This window comes from Phoca vitulina, unplaced genomic scaffold (genome assembly GCF_004348235.1).
Source record: "Phoca vitulina isolate PV1807 unplaced genomic scaffold, GSC_HSeal_1.0 scaffold15, whole genome shotgun sequence".
Classification (NCBI taxonomy): domain Eukaryota; kingdom Metazoa; phylum Chordata; class Mammalia; order Carnivora; family Phocidae; genus Phoca; species Phoca vitulina.
The window spans coordinates 37,729,010-37,754,434 of NW_022589718.1; the positions used below are offsets into that span (position 1 = coordinate 37,729,010).

The following is a 25,425-nucleotide window of genomic DNA, read 5'->3' on the forward strand; positions in this document are numbered from 1 at the left end:
TTCCCGAAGCTCCATTGTCGTCTTCTGGTGTGCTCACTGCTCCTCCTTCCTGTCCAACTCCAACAATCCCCAACCCAAGAAGACCCCCAGGCTTCTATCCTTCCATTCTTGTCCTCACATAGTCAGAAAGTTGGTGGAATAAACACAAACCAGTGTCCCGAGAATTGTATACTACTAAAATCAGAGAATAATTTTCCTTTTGGGCTTCATAAAAACAATTTTTCACTAAAATGTAAACAATATTCTCAGTATTTTTAGGAAATATTTATGAACGGGAAGGAGCCATAGCTTCTTCCTTTTGACAGTTCTCAGTATCTGCCGTTTGCATAACTCCGAAGCCAAAGTCAGTTGGAAAAACTTTGCCAGAGAACATAAAAGCAAATCGATCCCGACCGAATAAAGACTCACGTATTCTACAGTCAATTGACATCATGGGCATCACAAATCTATAAATATTGTCTCTTTCATACCCTTATATTAGTTTGCCTGGGCTGCCATAAAAAGGGCCGCACATTAGGGGGCTTAAATTTATTCCCTGAGAGTTCTGGAGGCTGCAAGCCCAAGACCAAAGTGCTGATTTCTTGTGAGACCTCTCTCCTTGGCTTGCAGATAGCAGTCTTCTCCCTGTGTCTTCCCATGGCTTTCTCTCTATGTGTGCCTGGCCCCTACTGTCTCATCCTCTTCTTAGAAGGACAACAGTCCTATTGAACAAAAGCCCTACCATTATGACCTAATTTCAACTTACTTCCTTACAGACCCCACCTCCAAATACAGTCACATCGAGGGTTTGGGCTTCAACCTGAATTATGGGCGGGTGGGTGTTGGGGGCTTATAATGCATTCCATAACAACTCTGAAAAATTATTGATTAGCAGTTAATTCAGTACTGTGTTCCCAGATAATTACTTGCTATGCAGATATCATGTGTTGCCAACTCAGGACAGAGCCATATGCTTGGATAAAATGACATTATCTTATAAGATGAAATGTCTAACAAGAACACATGCCTGGGTAGGTGATACGCCAACTCTGAAGAGGTGACCTAATGAAATACCCGTGGGCCGTGCCAACATTCTTCTCCAGAAGCAATTTTGGGTTTGCTGTAATGCACAGATAATTGGATAATCAAGTGCCCAAATGTTCTGCCTAATTGTAGAGCAAAGTTGAAAATAAAAATTGGCCTCGAAAATGTTTAAATTATTCATTGCTAAATGCCCATTTCAATCACAAAATAATCTTTGTAAGCTAGGCATAAGTTATTTATTTTAATAGATGTAATAAACATAGGAAGTTTATCTTTGGTATTGCATAGTAAATAATATTCAGCAATATTTAGTGGCGGAAGTTAACATCCCATATCTATCTTAGTAAAGCAGGTACAGGGCATTTATCTCTAACGAGTGTGGCTTCCTATCTCTGAGAAAAACTGACTAGGAAACACACTTGGAAGAATTAGTGAGTTTATATTCTAGGGCTGCTAACTCTAAGCGTGTGGAATCCTATGAAAAATGGTGCCTTTCATGTTGGTACGGCTAATCTCCTTAGGAAAAAAGTTGATAACAGGACAAGTAATTTATTAAACCTATTCCCTAGTTTCTAAAATTAAAATTGCCTTTTTTCCCCCTTGAATATGCACCTCTTTCTCTTCTTTATGATCAGCTATCCAAATGTGCTTTCAAGCCCATGAAAATACAAATCAGTTGGAAGTTAGCCAGTTAAAGTGTACCTGTAAATTTGCCACCTACTCCAACAAAAGCCTTGGATCTCCTTGATTTTTATGGCAGAATGAAGAAAGAATAAAGAAGGACCCAAATAGTTTTGGTTCATTATATCCTGATGCATTCTCTTATTTTTCTTTTACCTAATTTGTCATTTTTCTACCTACATGAAAATCATTTTAGTAATACTCACACTTACTTTTATTTGCCTTAATTATTTAACTCCCCACGTATTCCCAAAATAATTTTTAAGAACTTATTTCTATTTCTTTTTTCCTGAAAACTGTTACCTTTGTTACCTGTAACACAAGGTAACAAAATATTTAAACACTGTCCTGGTGAGAAGTGCCAAACATATTAAAAATGGCTTGATGTTTGAGAGGTGATTTGTTTCCCCATTGAGATGATATTTTTGGTAGGAACTAATTTCAATTTTTAATTTTGCCAACCTTTTGTGGCAGATGCTGCGGATTGTCTATGCAAATACCATTTATAAAAGGACTGAAACCATTTTCCTTTGTTTTTCTTCATGGTAGAGTCTGCTATGACATTTCCTGGATCTTTCAGACGTAGGAATGGCCAGGTGACCTGCCAGGCACAAAGAAGGATGAACAGAAATCATTAGATATGACCTTGGTTTTGGTTTGGTCTTGGGTTTTTTGGCTTTTGTTTTGTTTTGTTTTTAAAAGAAAAAAACCCAGCTTGCTGCCCTCATGGGAAACCTTGCCTCTCCACTTCCCCCTGCCTTGAGACTCAGCAGCCACTTTGCACCAAGAGACAGAACCCTCCAGATGTCACCCAGCAAGCCCAGACCCTCGTTGCCGATGCAATCCTTCTGCCTCTCTGCACTTCCAACCTCTGGGTACATGAGGAAAAGAAAATACTCACTAATTTCAGCCCGTATTCATTGAACCTTTTTGTTCCTAGCAGCCAAAGGCAATCCTAATAAAACAAAATTCACAATACTTAGTGACACTTTTACTCTGACCTGTGAAAAAGAGACTATTGTAGCTTGCGAGATGACCTAGCTGTTTTTGTGTGCAGGTATAATTTATGGGTAGATTCACTGCACACATGGGATCATTTCCATGGGATTATTTTTAAATAGACAAATATAATAATGCCACTTTGGTGTTTCTCTTTATGCATAAACCTTTGCTTTAGTCCAACTTAGGGACCATTATTGGGAAAGAACTCCAGTTTCCCCTTTGATAGCATGCATGCGATGTGCTTATTTAGAAATATGTATTACCAGAGGTTGGTCTAAATCAGTCATTTTTTTTTTTTTTTTGGACTTTTTGTATCTGCATTCTGGTGCTGACATGTGCTAGGTAGGAAAAGGCGTGCTGCTTGAGAGAGGAGGGGTGAGATTCTGACTGCTCGCTATTCACCCCCCTGCTGTCCTCTGAAATGGTCCCCCGGGGGTGCTGCATCCTCTTGAAAACTGCAGCCTGTCATCCTTCTCCCCTGACTAGGGGATGCCTCCGGTCCTGCTTGGAAGCCACTCCTCCTTCTTCCCTAGGCGGGACCTTCGCAGTGTAGATAAAGTCCCACTGGAAAACACTAGAACTTGTGACTGGGAGGGGTTGGAGCTCCCTGTGTGATGCTGACGTGTAGGCAAGTCTGGGAACCACTGATTTTAGGGAATCAGAATGCAGAGGCCAAGGCAAAAAGGGGTCTGTTTAGAACTTTGCTAGAATTAAGAACACCTCATTCCTTTAAAATACAATAGTTAATGTGTTAAGCTTGAAGCTCAACTAGGAAAGTCAACTTTCCTATTTAACGGGAATAAATGGTTCTACAGAGGTGTCATGAAAATTCTCAGATTCTGCATTCTGTGGCGATAATATATAACTGAATGATGTAAGGAGCAGCCTTGCCTGAAGTTCTAAAGGTGAGGGGCTTTTTGTTTCTTTTGGACTTCTTTCATTTTGAAACCAGGGAGCCAGTAATGCTGGGTGTTGGGTAAGATGATGGAAATTAACATTGCAAAGTAGAATGTGTCCCGAGGAACATCTCATTATGGCCCAGGGGGAGGATGGCGGTCACTGAGTCTGGACTGTCCCTCTCTTGTCCCTGAGCCCTGGGAAGGGTGGTGGTCACTGAGTCTGGACTGCCTCTCTCTTGTCCCTGAGCCCTGGGAAGGGTGGCAGTCACTGAGTCTGGACCACTCCTCTCTTGTCTCTGAGCCCTGGGAAGGGTCGCGGTCACTGAGTCTGGACCACCTCTCTCTTGTCCCTGAGCCCTGGGAAGGGTGGTGGTCACTGAGTCTGGAACGCCTCTCTCTTGTCCCTGAGCCCGGGGGGGGGGGTGGTGGTCACTGAGTCTGGACTGCTCCTCTCTTGTCCCTGAGCCCGGGGGAGGGTGGCAGTCACTGAGTCTGGACTGCTCCTCTCTTATCCCTGAGCCTGGGGGAGGGTGGCAGTCACTGAGTCTGGACCGCCTCTCTCTTGTCCCTGAGCCGGGGTGAGGGTGGCAGTCACTGAGTCTGGACTGCTCCTCTCTTGTCCCTGAGCCCGGGTGAGGGTGGCAGTCACTGAGTCTGGACCGCCTCTCTCTTGTCCCTGAGCCTGGGGGAGGGTGGCAGTCACTGAGTCTGGACTGCTCCTCTCTTGTCCCTGAGTTTGGGCAGCTTCCCTGGGTTCTGCTCTTGGCTGAGTTGCTCTGGACCCAGCCTAGCTGCAATGTGAGCATCACTGCCGTGGTTTCAATGTAACCTTTGTTTTGCATGACCCACAAGATAAACATTCAGGGATGAACACAAAATATGTAAAAGTTCAGAGTGTAGTTTCCTTTTGGCTGCTTGTTTTTATTTTAAAGACACTTGATGCATAGTACTAACTTCAGAATGTCTTCAAAATGACGAATGTCTCACCAAGAGTACTATGATGTTCATCCATAGTCTGTTCAAAGTAATTGACTAGAGGCCTCCTGAAGATAATTAATTATTCTTGGGCCTAGTACCTTAGCACATAAGATGTGCTCCACAAATAATTTTGGAAGATTATCAAAGAGAATAATAGATCCAAGTTTCCATGAATATGAAATAAAAGATCTGTGACTTGAACCTAGATTCTCTATGCAGTTCCCTTTCCTGTAACACACGTTGCCCACCAAGCGTATATACACAGGTTGATAGAAGTTAAAATCTTCGGGGCGCCTGGGTGGCTCAGTCGGTTAAGCGTCTGCCTTCGGCTCAGGTCATGATCCCAGGGTCCTGGGATCGAGCCCCGCATCGGGCTCCCTGCTCGGCGGGGAGCCTGCTTCTCCCTCTCTCTCTGCTGCTCCCCCTGCTTGTGCTCTATCCCTCTCTCTCTCTCAAATAAAAAATAATAAAATCTTAAAAAAAAAAAAAAAAAAAAAAAAAAAGAAGTTAAAATCTTCATGATAATTTGGGATTGGTGTTCTTGTCAATTTCACAATAAACTAAGAAACAATTGCTCATCACACGTGGTTTCTATAGCTCTTACAGCATGATTATCATAAAGTATAATGAAAGAATAATATCCTCATCAAGGTCTAGAAGTCTTGCATTGCCTGGTCCTTGACCCCCTCATTGTTTTTCTGTTTTGCTTTTCTCCCACTTTATCACCAGACTATAATCATACTTGGTCTCTAGCTGTTCGTCAGCCCTGCCAGACAGATTCCTCACTCAGCCCCATGTTTTAGTTTTGCTCACTGTATGTGCGGTATTCTGCTTTCTTATACTCATGGATGTGTCCTCCCTTCATATCTCTGCTCAAATGTGAATTTCAGAGACCATCCCTGGATGTTTCACCTGAAACAGAACCCTTACCACTCTGCATTCCCTCTTACACTGCTTTCTCTTTCTTCAGTGAATTTATCACGGTCTGATATATTTTGTATTATTTGTTTATTTTCTGCTGACTGCCCTAAGCTACAAACTTCACAAGATCAGTGACTTGGTCTGGTCGTTTTTTGTTTTGTTTTGTTTTGTTTTGTTTTGTTTTGTTTTTCTTTGGCCTTATAGCTAGAACAGTCAATGTACTATGCTCAAAAATATTAGTCACAGACTAAAAAATTGGGCAAAGGCTAGTAACTCTTTGTAGGGGAAAAAAAAAAAAAAATCAGCAGCCTGTGTTATAGCTAGAAATTCTGTACCTAAGCCCGGTCAGACGTCTCAGAAGTTCATTTAAAGAACATAACAATACCACTATCCACTTTGTTTCAGGAACTGTTTTTAGTACTAGCAAATACAAAGAAAGATATGGATTAGTCATCATTCTGGAAGAATTTACAGTGCGATGGGGTAGAGAGACAAGTTCACAACTAAAGTCAGTCCTGATTGGATTAGATCTAAAGCCTCTACAGAAAAGCTACCTATCAATTCTAAAACAGGGAGCAAAATCTGGGCTGTGGGAATTGGAAAGCGCTTTAGCAAAGGGGGATGCCATGACAGGAGAAGAGGTGGTGTCTTCGATGGGGGAGATGAGAATGGGAGAAAGCTCGGTAGCATGAGAAATTCTGGACTGTTGAGTAGCCTCTGGCCTTGAGTGGGAGAAATTTAAGTTGAAGACATGAAAAGTATTTGGAAAATGCACGCTGTTGCACACTGCTTGGTCTCTTTATGACATACAGCACCTGACAGGTGGATCTACCTTCAGGTGCAGTCCTGTGGGCTGGTGGAAGAAGACAGGACATCCCCTAGAGTGTTGAGGAGAAGATAAAGAAGTGAGAGCCAAAAACAATGAGGCCCCAATATGTCAAAAAAAATTGTATGGATAGAGTTTGATAAGGGACACAAAACCAAGATACTTAGTTATGCGAAGGAGCCCAAGGGAACTTAGGTATGACCGAAAGACGCATTCGTTCATCTGTGCTTCTACTGCCCTGTGCTGGGGTCATGGCAGGTGCAAAGATGGTACAGAAAGAGGAATAATCAGCCAGGTCTCCATTAGCAATGCACCACACCTCAGGTAAGTGTTGGCGAGCAGCTGTGGTTTCCTGGTTCAAGAGATTTGCATTGAATTGAACGAAATTGCGTTTTGTAGACCAAAAATTGTCAAATGACCGACAAGTTCATATGGTTCATCTTACTATTTCTCATGACCTTTCTCAGAAATTTACCTCTAAGCTTTCTATGCTAATCTATTTATACCTCTCTATTTTCCAGTATCTAGTCCAGAGTGATATCCTATTCATGCAAACATTTTATTCTCTCCAGAAAGACCACATGAGCATGCCTGAAACAGGCCACCAGGCTCCTTCATCAATCTTGCTGTTTGCTTCCTATGTCATCTAATACTGATATGTCACTAAAAACAAAAATGCTCAGATACATCAAAAGAGCACATTGTGAATCCAATTACTCATTTATTATATAAACATTTACAGGCATAATATATCTAATAAAAATAAAATGTATTAGAGATGAATGGTAAACATGTGATGCCAAAGTACTATAAATATTTTAGATTAATTTTTAAATTTAATTCAAAAATAAATACTTCATAAACTCAGAAAAATTAATTAATATGAAAAAAATTGATAATGAAATAATATTATTTAGTACTTTTAAAGGTCATTGTCAAAGAAAAAGAAAAGCATATCAACAGGAACATTATGGAGTCCCCAGTAGACTGATATATGAATCTTCCCCGCTGCTGAATGAACAGGATCAGAGAGGCAGTGAGGATATAATCACAACCGAGTATTTTCTTTAGGCCCTAATTATCATATCCCATTTCTAGACTGATAATTTGGAAGAGATATTTTGACCAACTTTTTTGTTCTTTCTCTAGGGGCTTCAATCTGTCAATTGATAGCAAACTCTAGTATATGTTTCCAAAAAAGAATCTCAAGGTCATCTGTGAGTCATCTTTGACATCTTACATTCCATTACGTATGGAAAGAGGTTTGATGAGGTTACTGTATCAATGTCAACACTGATTCTTCATCTTCCATTTGTTCTCCTGGTTCAGAACATATGTAAAGTAGAGGCAGGTTCTCAAGTGAAGGCAATGTGACCTCCAAGGGAAATTTCAAAATCTGTGGATTTTGTCACGCTCCTTGGGGGGACAAGAGTGGGCACAGTGTGTAGGGGTCAGGAGTGGAGAATGTCCCCCAGGAGTCCCCCAAATGAGGTTTCACATGGGAGATCTAATCAGGAACCACGTTCCTATTTCTTCTATGGCTGAGGGGTGAGACCTACTTGCACACACACCTACTGATACCAGACCACGCTGCCTGATCGCTAGTCACTTGTCTATGCAGAGCACCTAATAATGGATGTGTCGGACAGCCCGTTGCGTTCCAGGCCAAGAGAGCCCTTGCATCTGGACCCGTGAACATCAGCATCTTTGGTGGAAATACGTGACCGCAGCATGCTCTTGACCCTCAGCATGAGGAGCAGGCAGACCTTCATCCGCATCCACACTGTGTGTCAAACAACAGTAGTTTTTATGTCTGAGCACTCTGCAGTCAGGAGTTCTCAGACTCAATTAATGTAGAAAATTGTATTATCCCACATGCCGTAATTTATTTCCTTGTAAAAAGAAATTATGAATTTTAGTATCACGGAGGCCAAACAAACTTCTAGAAGTCTAAGGTTTACTAACAATCACAGTAATGGCTAATATTTTGAGCCCTGTATACTGGGTACTTTATGTGAATTACATTGTTTAAGTCCCTCAGCTGTCCTTGGAGGTAGGAACTTGTCGCTGAGGATGTATAAATGAGACTTTGAAAGACTAAATTGCTTATGGTGGCCAGGCAAAGCTCGAGAGGCTCAACACCAAGTCTGACATCCTGACTCCTGACCTCAGTGCTGTGTCCTTTGCCAGGACTGTGGGGTGCCCAGACCCCTACCCAACTGGGGAACCACGCCAAATGCAAGCTCTTTTCTGTTATAAACCATTGATATGAACTGCCTTTTATAAGTGGAAAAAACAAAACAAAACAAAACAAAACTTGATTCAAGGCATCCCAAGTGTTAAATTCAAGTAGATCCACTCCTAGCTCTGTTCAAGTCAAGGCCAGAAACTTGAACTCTAAGGTCTATCCTTAAGGAAACGTGTTCTCTGGAGGTTTCTTTGGCCTGTGTCACATGCAGGAACACTTTTGTTTTTTTTGTTTTTGTTTTTGTTTTTATTTTTTTATTATTTTTTTATTTTTTATTTTTTTTTTTAAGATTTTTTATTTATTTGACAGAGAGAGAGATAGTGAGAGCAGGAACACAAGCAGGGGGAGTGGGAGAGGGAGAAGCAGACTCCCTGCCGGGCAGGGAGCCCGATGTGGGACTCGATCCCAGGACCCTGGGATCATGACCTGAGCCGAAGGCAGACGCTTAACGACTGAGCCACCCAGGCGCCCATGGAACACTTTTGTTCTTATGTAACCATTAGCATAAGGGTCACCTTCTTTATCTGATAGCCTGTCAGGTTAGCGGAGCTCACAGAACCTGTTACCCAACACCTGCTTTTGTTTCTTTTGCAATTCTGCCTAAGAAAACAGATGTGTTGATACCCTATCTATTGAAAATCTTGATACCATTATGATATTACAGGTTGATTTTACTTCTTTGATACGGCTAAACACTCAAGTAAAGTTTCTCCTCTCAAGTAAAATAAGCCATCCTGGGTCAGTCTCTGGGTGTGTGTCTGTTCCCCACACCATAGACCACCCAGAAACTCAGTCCTGAGCCAATCTACAAACATCCCCAAAATTGTGAATTTGATTCACAAGTGGTTAGATTGCTAATAAAACCTGAATTTGAATTTGGGCTTGGTCACTACAAGATAATAGAGTAAGCCCATGGAGAATTTCAGCAGGAGGACCAGTAGATGAATTTTTGATGTGTGCATGGAAACCGTCCTGTATCTGTTGAAACTCACTTTTCTCCCTTCCTCCACTCACCAGTCCTGCAGAGCGATCTCTTACACTTATATTCAGATCACATCATGTCTCATCCTAAAACCCTGCCATGCCTTCTTCCCACACCACTCCGCACAAAAACCTGACGGGCTGCTCAGGGGGGGTCCCTCCCTTCCTTTCCAACGACGAGCACCAACCACACTGGGCTGGTAACTCTTTCTGAGAAGGGCTGATTTCAGACTTCCTTTGGGGCTGATTTATACTTTGTTTCCTCCCTTATCCATTATTTTGTAATCCTTTGAACTTCTTCATTTTGCTTCAAACCACCTATGGTGATCAGAAATCATAGACATTTAAAAAATTTTATTGTTTCCCTCTATAAAATGTGAGCCCCAAGAGTGGGAGAATTCTGTCTTGTTTGTTCAGTAACTGGTTACCTAGAACAGTGCCTGACACATAGTTGGCCCTCAAAACATATTTTTTGTATGAATAAATAAGAAACATTTTATTTAATACATTCTGTGTAGTTAACATTTAAGACAGAGCAAAGGTTGAAATATATGGATAGTTTTGTTGCCTTTGTATCCATCACGTTTTAATGCAAAGGGGCTTGGTTCTGCATAGTTTCTTTCTGTCTGAAGACCATTAATATATTCATTTTGTTTCATAAATGAGTTTTAAGATGAAGAGAAAGAATATTCAAATGGATTTATTGATTTCAATATTCAGTAGTGAATGAACAATCTTACTTGTATTGTTTATATTTAAAAAAAGATAGATTAAAACAGAATTGGTATTTACATTTTAATGGCAGCGATCCTGGACAACATGTAGGAAGTGTGTGGGCCAGGAAGACGCATCTATTAATTGTAACATTCGTGTCGCCAACACATCTGCGTAGCTGTTCGTCTCCCTTAAAAGACAATAAATTAAGTACCTTTCTCTCAATTTAAATTACACCTTTTTTTTTCAGGCTTTTGTAATTCAATGTTAGACGAACAGAGCATGCTTTTGAAACTTTTAACAGAAGCTATGTTTCGACCAGCAAAAAGTAACCACTCATTCACTTTCTAAATCGTTAAAAGAAAAATGTTCACTGTGTATTTTTTCTTCATGGTTCATTTTTCTTTCCCATTTTCAGAAATTGAAAAGGGAGGATGTGGGGACCCTGGTGTCCCCGCCTACGGGAAGCGGGCTGGCAGTAGCTTCCTCCACGGGGACACGCTGACGTTCGAGTGCCAGGCAGCCTTTGAGCTGGTGGGGGAGCGGGTGATCACGTGCCAACAGAACAACCAGTGGTCTGGCAACAAGCCCAGCTGTGTATGTGAGTACTGTGCCCGGACAGGGCTGTTCCATCCTATGGCTGCCAGGCCTGGGGAGAGGGAAGGAAAGAGGCAGGTGCCCCTAGAAAGGGGGCAACGTTCAGAACCTCTGGAGAGTGCTTCATTGACCAAAGAAGCATGGGCGTTCTCAAACACCAACTTCCTTGCTTTGCTCACTCAGGTAAAACTAATCCATGCTATTGTTCCATCTCCTACATAAAATGTAGCTGAGAGCTCTCTGCTAGCAAGAACAGACCATGCGTACAGAAGCCTCGCTTCCCTCCAGAGCTTCTGAAGTGGGTTGGTCTGAGACATCCTCAGGCAGTGGACTTGATGACTTTGATAATGTGCTAGCATGCAAACACCAGTTGTAAGTGTGGGTAGCATCAGCCTAGGGTTCAGAGAACTGCCTGCTTCCTCATAAGTAAAGGATTCTAACAAATAGAAACAAAGTACTTCACGGTGATTTAAAAGCAAGATTTTTTGGTAACTAAATGTAGCATGTAACTACATTTTGTAACAAATGTAGCATGAAACCTGAAAGACAAATTTGGAATTATATGGAATAAAAAGCAAAGCCACACCCTAGAAATAAATCCAACAGGTGTCCTCTCTCTCTATGTATGTATGTAAACTGATTTTAAGTACACACTCTTAAAAGATAAATGTTCTGAGAGATTTTTGTATTATCCACCCAACACATGGTCTGATTTTCTGAGTTATTTTTTATTAATCGTTACCTTATAACTAATAAAAAATTAATAACTTGAAAAAATGCACTTTAAAGGCAAACATAAAATATAAAGAGAAAAGTTATCCTAGAAGACTAAACAGAACCAATATTATTTTCTGGAAATTGCTCCTATAACACAAACACACCTTTTCGTATTAATGTTTGCTCTTCCGAAGGCAGAAACCTATAACTGGGAATTCTGATATTTGCCCCAGATGTCCATGAACTCGGCTTGGATCATTTCTGAGTCAAGCCTATACTCGATTATGTGCGGGCTCTGGTTGTGGTGTGTACCATGAAATATTCTATTTACAATTTAGGGAAAGAAGGGATGTTATGGTACAGAATTACCAATTCAAAAACAGGTGGATGATCCTAACTCTCTGCAGGTGTGGATTGCCTTCTGAGTAGGTCGCCATTACTTAGTTTCATGTGGCTGGTTATTTGTGTGCAAAATTGTTTGAAAATGTGTTTGTGTCTTCACAGTTTCGTGTTTCTTCAACTTTACTGCATCATCAGGAATTATTCTCTCACCCAATTATCCGGAGGAATACGGCAACAACATGAACTGTGTCTGGTTGATCATCTCCGAACCAGGAAGCAGAATTCACCTCATCTTTAATGATTTTGACGTGGAACCCCAGTTTGATTTCCTCGCAATCAAAGATGATGGGGTTTCTGATATCACCGTCCTGGGCACCTTCTCGGGCCATGAGGTGCCCTCACAGCTGGCCAGCAGCGGTCACATAGTCCGCTTGGAATTCCAGTCCGACCACTCTACAACCGGCAGGGGGTTCAACATCACTTACACCAGTAAGCAAGCCTCCCCCACAGCACTTTCAGGCCCCTTTTACGTGTATGTGGCGTGTGGGGCCCAGGCTGACACTTCATAACATAATGAGAGTAGCACAGTTAGATAGCATTGTCCCGTCAACCCAAAGATGACATCACTCCATCTAGGTTGGTGTCTCAGTCAGCCTTACAGTAGGGATTAGCTCTCATGTGTCTTTTCTCTTTCTCTGATTTTCCTTACATCCATCCATCCTTCCTTCCTTCCTTCCCACCTTCCTTCCTTCCTTCCATCCATCCCCATATCCATCCATCCATCTATCCATCCATCTATCCATCCATCCATCCATCCATACATACATACATACATACATACATCTATCCATCCATCCATCCATCTATCCATCCATTTATCCATCCATCCATACATCCATCTATCTATCCATCCATCCATCCATCCATCCATCCATACATACATACATACATACATACATCTATCCATCCATCCATCCATCTATCCATCCATTTATCCATCCATCCATACATCCATCTATCTATCCATCCATCCATACATACATACATACATACATACATACATACATCTATCCATCCATCCATCCATCCATCCATCCATCCATCCATCCATCTATCCATCCATCTATCCATCCATCCATCCATCCATCCATCTATCCATCCATCCATCCATCCATCCATCCATCCATCCATCCATCCACACAGCCTCCATGCAACAAAATAGTGTAGTAAAAAGGATTGAGGCATTTGGGATCTGGAGCCATGGATTAGAACACCAGCACTTGTATATACTCAGTGAATTTTAATAACAGGGCTATTTTCTTTGTCTCAGGGTCCTCATTTGCAAACCAGATTGTATTTAAGAACATCTACTTAAATGCATTGTTAAGGGAATAAAATAAAGGTAATAATGTTAAAGATGAGTTATAAATCCTATTTTACAGGCTGCCTACTTCTCTTAGATACTGTGCTTAGGATTTGCCAGTAAATATTTCATTTAATATTACAGTAATACTGGGATATAGACTTGATATTCTTCATCTGTAAATTAGGATTTCTAATTAGATCATCAGAGTATCTGCCCAAGGGCAGATAAAAAACACAAGAGCCAGGATTCTAACCCAGATGTGTCTGAACCAAAATCCCTTCCAGCACCTGCCATATTTATGGTTTTTCTTAATGCATATGAAAAGTGCTTTCAAACTGTGAAATGTGGTATAGATGATAATTGTATGTATTTATCCATCTATTCTTTCTCTTTCTCTCTCTCTCTCTGTCTTACTAGATATCAATTTCTTATTTGTTTAATGCATTTATTTATCGATCTATAAATGTATAACTGAAATTTAGAACAATAAATTGCTTTATTAGTAGGCTTTCTTTCTTTTTAAATACACATACTTAATATTCAAGTTTTTTTTTTTAAAGATTTTATTTATTTATTTGACAGAGAGAGACACAGCGAGAGCAGGAACACAAGCAGGGGGAGTGGGAGAGGGAGAAGCAGGCTTCCCGCTGAGCAGGGAGCCCGATGCAGGACTCGATCCCAGGACCCTGGGATCATGACCTGAGCCGAAGGCAGACGCTTAACGACTGAGCCACCCAGGTGCCCCAATATTCAAGTATTTTTATTCAATTTTTTTTTTTTTTCCTTTTAGCATTTGGTCAGAATGAGTGCCACGATCCTGGCATTCCCATAAATGGACGACGTTTTGGCGACAGATTTCTACTGGGGAGTTCGGTTTCTTTCCATTGTGATGATGGCTTTGTCAAAACCCAGGGGTCAGAGTCCATCACCTGCATTCTGCAGGATGGGAATGTCGTCTGGAGCTCCACCGTCCCGCGCTGTGAAGGTGAGGGTCTCCTATCATTTGCATTATTTTCCTTTGAGATGGCGCATTGAACATCACAAGCAGAGGGACAAACCACCATGTTGGTTTCCTAGGGCTACCATCAAAAGCACCACAGACCCGGAGGCTTAAACAGTAGAAATTGAGTGTCTCACAGTCCTGGAGGCTGGAAGTCCAAGAGCAGGTGTCAGCAGGGCTGTTCCCACTGAGCTGAGACGGAGGATCTGTTCTGGTTCTCCGCCAGCTTCTGGGCGTGGCTGGTGTCTCTGGAGTTGCTCGGCTGGCAGAAGCATCATCCCTACTTTCTCTGTGTGAGAGCACCTCTGTGTCCAAATTTCCCCTCTTTCTCACGACACCAGTCACATTAGAGCAGAGCCATGCTAATAAATCATTTCAACTAATTCCATCTAAAAGGACCCTCTTTCCAAACAAGGTCACATCTTCAGCTGCTGGAATGAAAAATCCAAATACAAATTTTGGAGGGACATAATTCAGCCTGTAACAAGGGCATAGTTTTTAGTAGCTATGCTGTCTTATTGCCCTTAATGTAGCTGATATAAATACTGCCTAACTAATTTTCTTCTTGACATTTCTACTCTGGTTAACTGTGTAAGAAAACTGGGGGGCGGATGCAGAATAAGGAGCCTATCACCTCTCATGTTTACTCAGATGAAAAATAATTACTTAGAATATATATTCATACCCTATCAAAAGGCCCATACAAATTGAGCTAAGAAAAACTTTTGTAAAAAAACTTATCTCCAGTAAATACCAAGAAATACATTTAAAAAACATTTTATTTATTTATTTGACAGAAAGAGAGCGAGCACAAGCAGGGGGGGCTACAGGCAGAGGCAGAGGGAGAAGCAGGCTTCCCACGGAGCAGGGAGCCTGACGTGGGGCTTGATCGCAGGACCCTGGGATCATGAGCTGAGCCGAAGGCAGACGCTTAACCAACTGAGCCACCCAGGCGCCCCAAGAAATACTTTTTAGATAGACTTTTTTAAAGAGCAGTTTTAGGTTCACAGCAAAATTGAATGGAGGATACAGAGACTTCCCATATACCTCCTGCCCCCACACAAGCACAGCCTCCCCCACTGTGAACAACATCCCCGCCAGATGGGTCATTAGTTACAACTGACAAACCCACAGTGACACATCATTTTCAGCCAGAGTCCATAGTTACATTATAGGTCACTCTAGGCACTGTACATTCTGGGGGTTTGGACAAATGTATAATGGCATGTATCCATCATTATAGTATCACAGAGTAGTCCCACTGCCCTAAAAATCCTGTGCTCCACCTGTTCACCTATCCCCAACACCCAGCCCCTGGCAGCCACTGATCTTTTTACTATTTCTATAGCTTTGTCTTTTCCAGAATGTCACACAGTTACAATCATATAGCATGTAGTCTTTTCAAATGGGCAAAAAAATACAAATTTTAATGTAAAGGTAAAGTACCATTTTTGTCACCAGATGGGCAAAGATTTGAACACCTTAATAAGATGTATTATTGGTAAGGTTGAGGAATAACTGACATTTTCTGACCATGCCATTGAGGGTATAAAATTATGGCATCATAGTGTAAATTCACATTAAGGGTCTTAAATTTTTTTTCTTACTTTTTGAGCTATAGATTGTGTTTCCAGTTATAAGGCCATATTCAAGCAATGCTGAAAAGATTATTTTTTTCAAGAATGCTTTTTTGCAGTATTAAACATAACAACCAAAGGTGCAAACAATTCAGTTTTAAACAACAGAGAATCAGTTAAATAAATTATCACACATTCATACACTGGGATACACACACCACAAACAAATACTGTAACATCAAAGATGTTCATCATACATTATCATGTGAAAGACCAGATAATATGACCACTTGTCTTGTAATATGCCATTTTAAACATATAAATATTTAAGTATCTCATGATAATAATAATTTTTAAAAGCCTGAAAAGAGAGTATACACCAAAATGTTAGTCACAGTGATGGGTGATTTTTTTTCCACTGTTTTTTATTTTCTCAGTTGTCTTCAGTCAGTAGGTGTTTATTTTACAATAAAGTCAAAAGAATGTGTCAAATATAACCAAGAGTTGAAGGTTATTCTCTTCTCTCGAGAATGATCAACCTACCATTCCTGTGCAGGCAGTCTAAGCAGAACCAGAATCTAAACGTGGAAGAATAAACTCTCTGGCCAGCTAACGAGCAGTGAGGTGGAGTGGGCTCCTGCCTCACAACCCTATCGCTCAGCCCAACTATCAAAAGTTAGCATTCTTCATCTAAGGATCAGGATTGTGTGAAAGCTCCATAAAGATGTTCTCACTTTCACATTTTCATGAAGTGCTAAGTCTGGTGGATGATGAGGACCATGGGGAGGGGGGTGGGAAATTGACAAACTGAAGGGCAAGAGTACACTAGAAGGATTCCCATTCTTATCTGTTTTTATCACATATTTTACATGCATAGCTTTTAAATGCTACATTTTATCTAGCGTTAATAAATAGGTAGGTAATTATCCTTTATAAATAAGTAAACCTGCACTCGTGGGTGCTCAAGTGATACCAACGACAGTGCATATGTGTACATATTTGCTGGTACTGCTCCCCCCAAGCCTATCATTACTGGCTGTGAAGCATGGGTAATTTTATAAGAAAGAAGTTGGAAAAAAAAAAAAAAAAAGAGTACTTTCTAGTGTCTGCTCTCTCCTGGCCGTGATTCCCCCGTCTTTGGTGTGTTTACCTGTAAAATGCTGTGTGCAGATGTGTTACAAGCTGCAGGGCAAGTAGGTTCGTCCGCACGGTCAGGGGAAGGAAGTGGCTCTAAGGAGGGGCAGGTGATGTTTCAAGTAAAGTCAGACAGCAGGAGAAAGTATCCTATTAAATGTGAATGGAGCATTCTCTCATTATTTGGAAGAGACCTTCAGAGAAGTTCAATCAAAACTCAGCTCTGGGTTAACACAGAAAACTGTTAACACAAAGGACTAGTTAACGATGAAAGAGATTTTTTTTTTTTTTAAATTTACTCATCCTGAGAAACCCAATTATTGAGCCCTGGTGAATCTCAGAGAGTATACATAGATACTCTGATAATATAACTAAGTAGATACCTCAATTGATGTCCTTGCTGAAGAGAAGTAGAAATGTTCCTTTCAGAACCAAGTAGATCTAGTTGGAAAAAATCAAATGGGAAATGAAAGATTTAGTAACACAAGCACATTTAATTGAAGAGACAGAGAAGGAATCTCAAGTTCCTTAGAGAATATACACATTTCTTGTTTTTCTCAAGTATTACTTGTTATAATCAATTCTATAATTGATCATAAGGTCCAGGCCACATGTGCTGATCATATGTCAATTATAGTGGAAACATATAATACCAATAGAACCACAGACAGATACTCTAAAGATAAAGCCTCAAGCCTGAAGGCATATGCTACCCAAAAACCCTGTCAATGGGAACACTTTCTATTATGATAACATGAGAAAGGAAGCCTATGCTAGGAGACAAATGACTCAGTATCAAACAGAAAGACCAAAAGTAAAGGCACTTATTGCTAATGTTAACAAGTTAGGAAAAAAAATAGAATATTAATAAAAATCAAATATTAGAAAGAATAATATAAGAGTGAATAATTTTTTGATATCAATAAAATAGACAAAGCTTCTGTGATTCTGATAAGAAAATTAGGAGAAAAGACAATTATAGGTATTTAGCAAAATAGAAGAAAACTAGCCATGGTTACAAAAATAATAATTCAATATAATAATAAAATAATGTTATTATCACTAATAATAACTTTACATAAAGAGTGAAAGGCTCACAATAAAGCAATTTCCTTAAAAATCATGTTTACTTATTCTGGCAGAATTTACTGGATGCCAGTACATCATGGGTATAAATTTTTTGTCCTCTATATGAAAGATTTATCTCTACTTATTCGTTCTGCCTCTAGCCTGCCCATAAATTTCAGTGCAGCTCATTGTCACTAAAAACACAAGTTAATTGGAGGGATAAGTGTACAAGAGCACATCGTCAACTCTATGGCAACAAATTTTAACGTTCAGTGAAATTGGTGATTTCCTAGCAGAATATAAATTAATGACTCAAATAAAAAGTGCAAAATGTGTATAAACAAAATACCTAAAAAGAGATTTGAAAAAAGTCTGAAGGTTGGACCCTGAGAAAGACACAAGCACCAGAGAGCTGCAAGAGGAAGTTCTCTTCTTCTAAGTTCAGAGAAGTTGAGCATGGGGAACACCGTCACAGGTAATGCAAAAACGGGCTAACTCCTGCACACCATTTTATAAAGCCAGTGTTAAGTGTAATACACCCTACCCAGATAATTACATTTAAAAAATAAAGCTATATGGGGCGCCGGGGTGGCTCAGTTGGTTAAGCGACTGCCTTCAGCTCAGGTCATGATCCCAGGGTCCTGGGATTGAGCCCCGCATCAGGCTCCCTGCTCAGCGGGAAGCCTGCTTCTCCCTCTCCCACTCCCCCTGCTTGTGTCCCTTTCTTACTGTGTCTCTCTGTCAAATAAATAAATAAAAATCTTAAAAATAATAATAAATAAATAATAAATCTATAGAAAAAATATATGTAATCAAGATGGGCTTATTTTAGAAATACAATAGCAGGTAGTTCATCAATGCAAATACTCAATGAATCAAAGAGTTTGCATTCTAAAGACCTCATTCACTTATTTCACCCTTGTGAATAGGAGCGTCCTTGGTGCCCTTCCCCCGGGTAATCTGAATTTCCACCAAGCAGGAGGGCATTTCTTGTCCCCCTTGGATTTGATGAAACCTGTTCCAGATTCTGGCCAGTTAAGAATGAATGGAAGTGATATATTCAACGTATGAATATACATTTGATTGCCTCCTGCAAGACTAGTTCAAGAAAGGAGCGCCTAGGGGCATGTGGCTGGCTCAGTGGGTGGAGTGTGAGACTTTGGATCTCTGGGGTCGTGGGCTTGAGCCCCATGTTGGGTGGAAAGATTATTTAAAAATGAAATCTAAAAAAAAAAAAAGGTAAGTAAGAAAAAGAAAGGAGCCCTTGGATATGTAGCCTGTGTGAGAAATGAATCTCTGTCATCACAGCTCGGACCATTGTGGAGTTGTTACCTCACCATGATGTAATCTAAGCCGAATGATACAGCAAACTTGACTTCATCATTTAATATATTTTGTTGTTTAAGTCTGCTGACCTAGAATACAAAAATTAAAACATCTATTTCATCAGGATAAAGTGATACAAATTCTAACATAACTGTAAACTGTCAAGTCACAGGTAAAAGACAAGATATTAATAAAATGATAGTGATGGGTGACAATGTTGGCACATTCCAAGAAATAGAACAACTCAAAATTTTTAAAAAGCTTTACTGAAATGAGGGAAATGTACAGGTTTGTATTTAGATGGGAAGTAAGGCTTGTAAAAATAAAACAGTTCACACAGATTTAGAAAGGTCTCATGTAGCAAACTCAACAAAAAAATCTACATTTGCTATATGTCTTTCTTATATGGTATCCTTGGATAATAAAACACGGCATAAGTAAAATTATTTATTTTTGCTTATGTCATATTCTAAAAAGGATTTGCTACAACATGTCGAGAAGCATAGGAATAAAGGCTAAAAATATGAATGGAAGGACTTAAGTAGAAAAAATTCCTCATGTTAATTAGTAAAAATATGTTGTTTTTAAAATTATGATTATATAAAGTAATGAAAATTTTCTTCAAGAACTCAAGGTCATAAAAATGACTCTGATTTCCTGTTATACCTAACTCTAGAAATAATGTCCACCTGTCACAGTTGATTTAGAAAAGAAACTATATTAAGAAAAACATGATCTGCACAGCAACCTAGGGTCCATGTTATCCACCGTTAACATATTTTTGAAATTCTACCTCCCCTTTACTCGGAACCATTTTTTTAATTAAATTTAGAATATGCTTTATTATAATTTTGTATCCTGCTTTGCATAATGTAATGTTCTAATTGCAAAGAGGTACTCATAGTAATAAAATCTCAGAACATTATTTCAGATGTGTTTGAGACATTCCAATATGTAGTCATAAACTTTGCATAAATGTTTACTTTTTCCTTTTATTATTCCATTCTAAATGAAGCCACCACGATTACCTTTATAGATTTCTCTGTTAGATGTTTTTCTTCAGCATCAAAGCCTGGTTTCAATTGTGTACAACTTTTCAGCATTTTAATGCATTATGGCTATTTCTCCATAAAAGGCATATTTTTTTCAAAAATGACTTTTTTAACTCGGGACATTTTTATGTTTTATTTGATATCTATAGATTTACAAATTTGATTACAAAGATGGCAAAAAACTTTGAGAAGAAAAATCTGAAAAAATATGTGGCCGGACAGAAACATATTAAATATATGTCATTATTTAAAAATTCCTGTAGATTATACAGAAATGCAAAAACCCCTTTTCCTGAGCACCAAGCACATACCTTCCTGAAACTTCTTTTCTTCTTTATAATTATGGATCATTCAAAAGGACTGATGCAGATTAATTCTATGTTTATTGAAGTTGGAAATTTTGTTTTGTTCCCTAACATCCAGTAATAATTGAGTATGATGTAGGTGGCAAGTCATGTTAATAAAATAAACACAACCCAAGCTGAATAAGCACAACACACATCATTGAAATATAGTATCTGCACACACACCACACACACACACCACAGGGTATTTCTGTTCAGATGTGAAGCAATTTTGTTTGCTAATCAATAGATGTTTGTGGAATTACAGACACATATGAAATATGGATATCGATGGTATGTACTCCTGAATTCGTTATGACGATTGGATGTGACAGTTCATGGGAGTCATTCATCTCGCACTTATACCTTGACCTTTACAGGTCATAGGAACTTTGCTGTGGGTTGCGGATAAATACTTGGATGTGGGATAGATGTGCTCTGCTTTCAATAAATGCCATTTTCTTGGGAATATCTTTAGTGTGAATACTTGAAAACACAAAGTCTGTGAAGACAGAAGCACATTCCTGCGGTCACAGGCACTGCTGTGGTGCATTCCCAGGTATTCAATAGGATCTGCTGACACCTGAACTCTCTTTCAGCCCCGTGTGGTGGACACCTGACTGCTTCCAGTGGACTCATTTTACCTCCTGGATGGCCAGGATATTATAAAGATTCTTTAAATTGTGAATGGATCATTGAAGCAAAACCAGGACACTCTATCAAAATAACTTTTGATAGGTAAGAAAAAGACGTTCTTTCTCTTCCTTAATTTGGACCTAACGACCCATGCATGTCCAGTGTGTTTACTTAAATGGATCGTGAGACTTAGAAATAGGACAGTTCTTGGTTGGTTCCCCCAAAGGAATTCACTTAAAAAGAAATAGGCATTTGCTTGATAAGTTTTGTTCTTCTTGAACTTTACCCTCTAGGGCTGCAGCTAAGTCCTCTCCAAAGGCTTGCGCCACGGAGTGGATATCCCAGATCATCATTCCTCAGAGCTCACAATTGCTGGCCGTCGTCTCCAACTCTGGGTTTTGGACCCATGGCTAACAGACACTCTGATTGCAAATGGAAGCCCATGTGGTCCCTTAGGTGCCTTCTGGAACAGCCCAGGAAAATGGTGTCATGTCCTAGTGATTGCAGAGCTGGAACCAGGGTGTGTGACAAATTAGTGATCCATGAGTGGTTCTATCCCTGGAATGCCGTTTGGCTTCGCTATTTGATAATGAATTCAATAATCTTAAAAAATAATCATGCTATTTGAATTCACCATGATAAAATGTGTTTCCATTTGTCTCTGCAATAAAATCACTTTGATGATTAACAATCAAAAATGTTTTCAAAAAGGCCTATGCCTTAAAATAGAAGGAGGAGACATATTTTTTGGTGTTTTAAGCTTAATCTCCGAGCAGTATAAGCTTTCTCTAACAAGGAACTTCTTCTTCTTCTTTTTTTTTTTTTAAGATTTTATTTATTTATTTGAGAGAGAGAATGAGAGAGAGAGAGAGAGAGAGCACATGAGAGGGGGGAGGGTCAGAGGGAGAAGCAGACTCCCTGCTGAGCAGGGAGCCTGATGCGGGACTCGATCCCGGGACTCCAGGATCATGACTTGAGCCGAAGGCAGTCGCTTAACCAACTGAACCACCCAGGCACCCAAGGAACTTGTTCTTGACTAAAAGAGTTTGGGTTTTAATATTCAGGATATTACAATGTCTCAAGGCGTATGAACATTGTTATATTATTTTGTTTGTTTTCCACTAATTTTCTATTAATAATAATATATACAGGAAGATCTTTAGTGGGAGTTGCATTATCATTTAGCATTATTTGTATTTGAAATTATTGTTCATTTTATTATGTCTAGTAACATAATAATCTCCAGTAGGATAATCTCTCAGAAGAAAATTAAAATTTTGGCTTATGTATCCATTATGCTGGAGAATGGATCCTTGCATATAAACTTAATCATTGAGAAAAAATTAACTCTATAATATTCAGTAAATTAAGTTGGGTTTCTTATTAATTTTCATTACTTTCTGGTATTGAGATGGGGAAGAGCAAAGCACTTCCTGATTCCTGGCATCACATCAAATGTAAATCATTTAGTAAAAATTGTGACTTTACATTCCGGTCTGGTACAAGTTATTAGCACTCTATTTTCAGTTGCCTGAACAAAGAGACATATAATTTTTCTCCATCTTGTCTTTGCAAGATTGTGGAACTTTAATATTTTGCTGAATTCCATTTACAAGAGCCAGTATTTCTGATATTTTCGGGCATTTGTGATTGTTACACTGCTCTTTAAAGATTTATGTCTCCAGCAGAGGGCTGACATCCTAATAAAAGCATGTGTTTGTAAATAGGATTTAAAAGTCCCTACTGATGTTATTGCTATACAAAGTGCGTCAGGTTGCCCAATAATGGAAAAGGATTGGCGTTCTCTCTCCAAGGCGACCCCGGACTCTCCCAGCTTTTGGGAAGGGCACTCTCTCTGTCCTAGCTGTTGTTCCAGGAAGAAGGTGTGAAGACTATAGCACAAATTTTTCAAATGAGATTTATTTCATGCTTTATCCAAACCTCTTGAATTTAAATTCAGATCACTGAGAAACCACAGGGTTTTTAGAGGACATTTTAGAAAATTGAAAGAGGCGGCTACCCCATCGGACCTAGTCATGGAAATGGCAAGTGTTTCCAGTTCTCTATGGGATATCGGGGCCACAGGGCCATCCTAAGTTAGTTGCAAAAATAGGGCATCATCGTCCTCCATTTGCTCTAAGAGGAGTATATGTGATTCAGTGAGAACCAGGGCAGAGCCCGATGCTTTCAGCATCATTTGTTGTGGTTCCATGCCATGAAGCCAGGAGAGCCGGCACTCGCCCTCGCTCTTCCTCTCCATCAGCATTATTTGTTGCAGAGGATGGGGGATAATGACACAGGCTTCCACAGAAGTCTTAGTCTGAAAGTCGCTGAGTGAATCAGAGGCTCACAAGGCGTAAGCTGCTCCCTGAGAGCACAGCCGGACACTTGGAAACCGGGTTAGCTCTTTGAGGACGAGATGGGCCCATTTAGAAAATTATCTCAGTGCCTGGAATGGTGTCTTCATTGCTTCAGAGAGGACCCAAGTGGCTGCAACTGTATATAAATATAACATCAGGCCAGATTCTCTGGAAGCATAATGTCCTTCTCAAAGAAAAGTTAAGCACTTTTTGGAAGCTGTTCAAATCATTAAAGCAGCATTTCGTTTCTGAAGCAGCAATGTGCTAAATCTTCTTCTAGTGTCCAGAAAAGAGTTAATGCAGCTTAAAAAGGCACGGGATTTTTTTTTTCCTGAAAAGTATTTAAAGTATTGCCATGTATTTTGAATTATTCTCTTCCTTTAGGAGATCATATTTTTCATGTGCACATTTCAAGATATCCATAATCAAGCTCAACAGGGGATCATGAAACACAGTTCGAAAATGCATAATGATTGTTCACTAATCGATGTTTTTTAGTGTTCTTTCTTTTTCTCTCTCTTTCTTCCTTCCTCCCTCCCTCCCTCTCTCTCTCTCTCTCTTTCTTTTTCTTTCTTTCTTTCTTTCTTTCTTTCTTTCTTTCTTTCTTTCTTTCTTTCTTTCTTTCTTTCTTTCTTCTTTCTTTTTCTTTTCCTTCCTTCCTTCCTTCCTTCCTGCCTTCTTTTCTTCATCTCTCCAAAAACTAACCTGGTTCACAGTATTTTTATTTTAGAGCTAAAGACTGCAGTCTTTTGTGCTTGGGATGTTACGTGACCGAGTATTCAGTAAGAGGGAAGGGTTTAGGCTGTACCTTTTCTTCTAGAAAAACTGATGCTTCAATATCATATGTGCCTGGGTGTTTTTTTAAGTTTGTAAAATTCTAAATCTTTTATTTATAGTGATATACATCGGTGCGCAATTAATGAATGAAGATATTTGGGGAATGTATATAAGTTAATGCAGCTTTGCTTTTCTAACTGGATACAAATCTCCGCAGATTTCAGACAGAAGTCAACTATGACACTCTGGAGGTCCGAGACGGGCCAGCCAACTCGTCGCCGCTGATCGGAGAGTACCACGGCACGCAGGCTCCCCAGTTCCTGATCAGCACGGGGCATTTCATGTACCTGCTGTTCACCACCGACAACAGCCGCTCCAGCGTGGGTTTCCTCATTCACTACGAGAGTAAGTCGGAGGGCGCGCGGCCACCACCAGCCTGCGTCCAGACACACGTCCGGGCCCGAGCGCGCACCTGACCCTCACTGCCTCTGTCCGCACTGGCCATCATAAGCACTTTCTCTTATTAATAAGAGAGCATCTTGCGGGTTTTTACTTTAAAACTCCAAAAAATATATTTATTCATTTATTATAAAATTAAATAATTAGATAGTGTGTTCATTCACCGTATGATGTAATGGTAAACTTCTACCATGAGAAATAGAGGTCCTGGCCAGAGAGGCTATTGCTACAATTATATCTCCTGAACAGTGGCTTAGGGGAATTCTTTACTGGAAAAATGTGGGTAGGGCCATCGTGGTTCTTTTTTTTTTTTTTAAAGATTTTTTATTTATTTATTTGACAGAGAGAGACACAGCGAGAGAGGGAACACAAGCAGGGGGAGAGGGAGAGAGAGAAG

The 25,425-nt window shown here is 39.9% G+C and overlaps 1 protein-coding gene across 2 annotated transcripts in view; it reads left to right on the forward strand.

Annotated features, from left to right (window-relative positions):
• The window catches only part of CSMD1 (CUB and Sushi multiple domains 1), a 2,006,418-nt gene that overhangs the window by 1,601,849 nt on the left and 379,144 nt on the right, over positions 1–25,425 (forward strand). For both annotated transcript variants that reach the window (XM_032413252.1, XM_032413253.1), the window contains exons 13-17: positions 10,692–10,874; positions 12,092–12,418; positions 14,086–14,280; positions 21,396–21,534; positions 24,787–24,974. In XM_032413252.1, the coding sequence (XP_032269143.1) occupies positions 10,692–10,874; positions 12,092–12,418; positions 14,086–14,280; positions 21,396–21,534; positions 24,787–24,974 (1,032 nt within the window). The remainder of the gene's footprint in view (positions 1–10,691; positions 10,875–12,091; positions 12,419–14,085; positions 14,281–21,395; positions 21,535–24,786; positions 24,975–25,425) is intronic.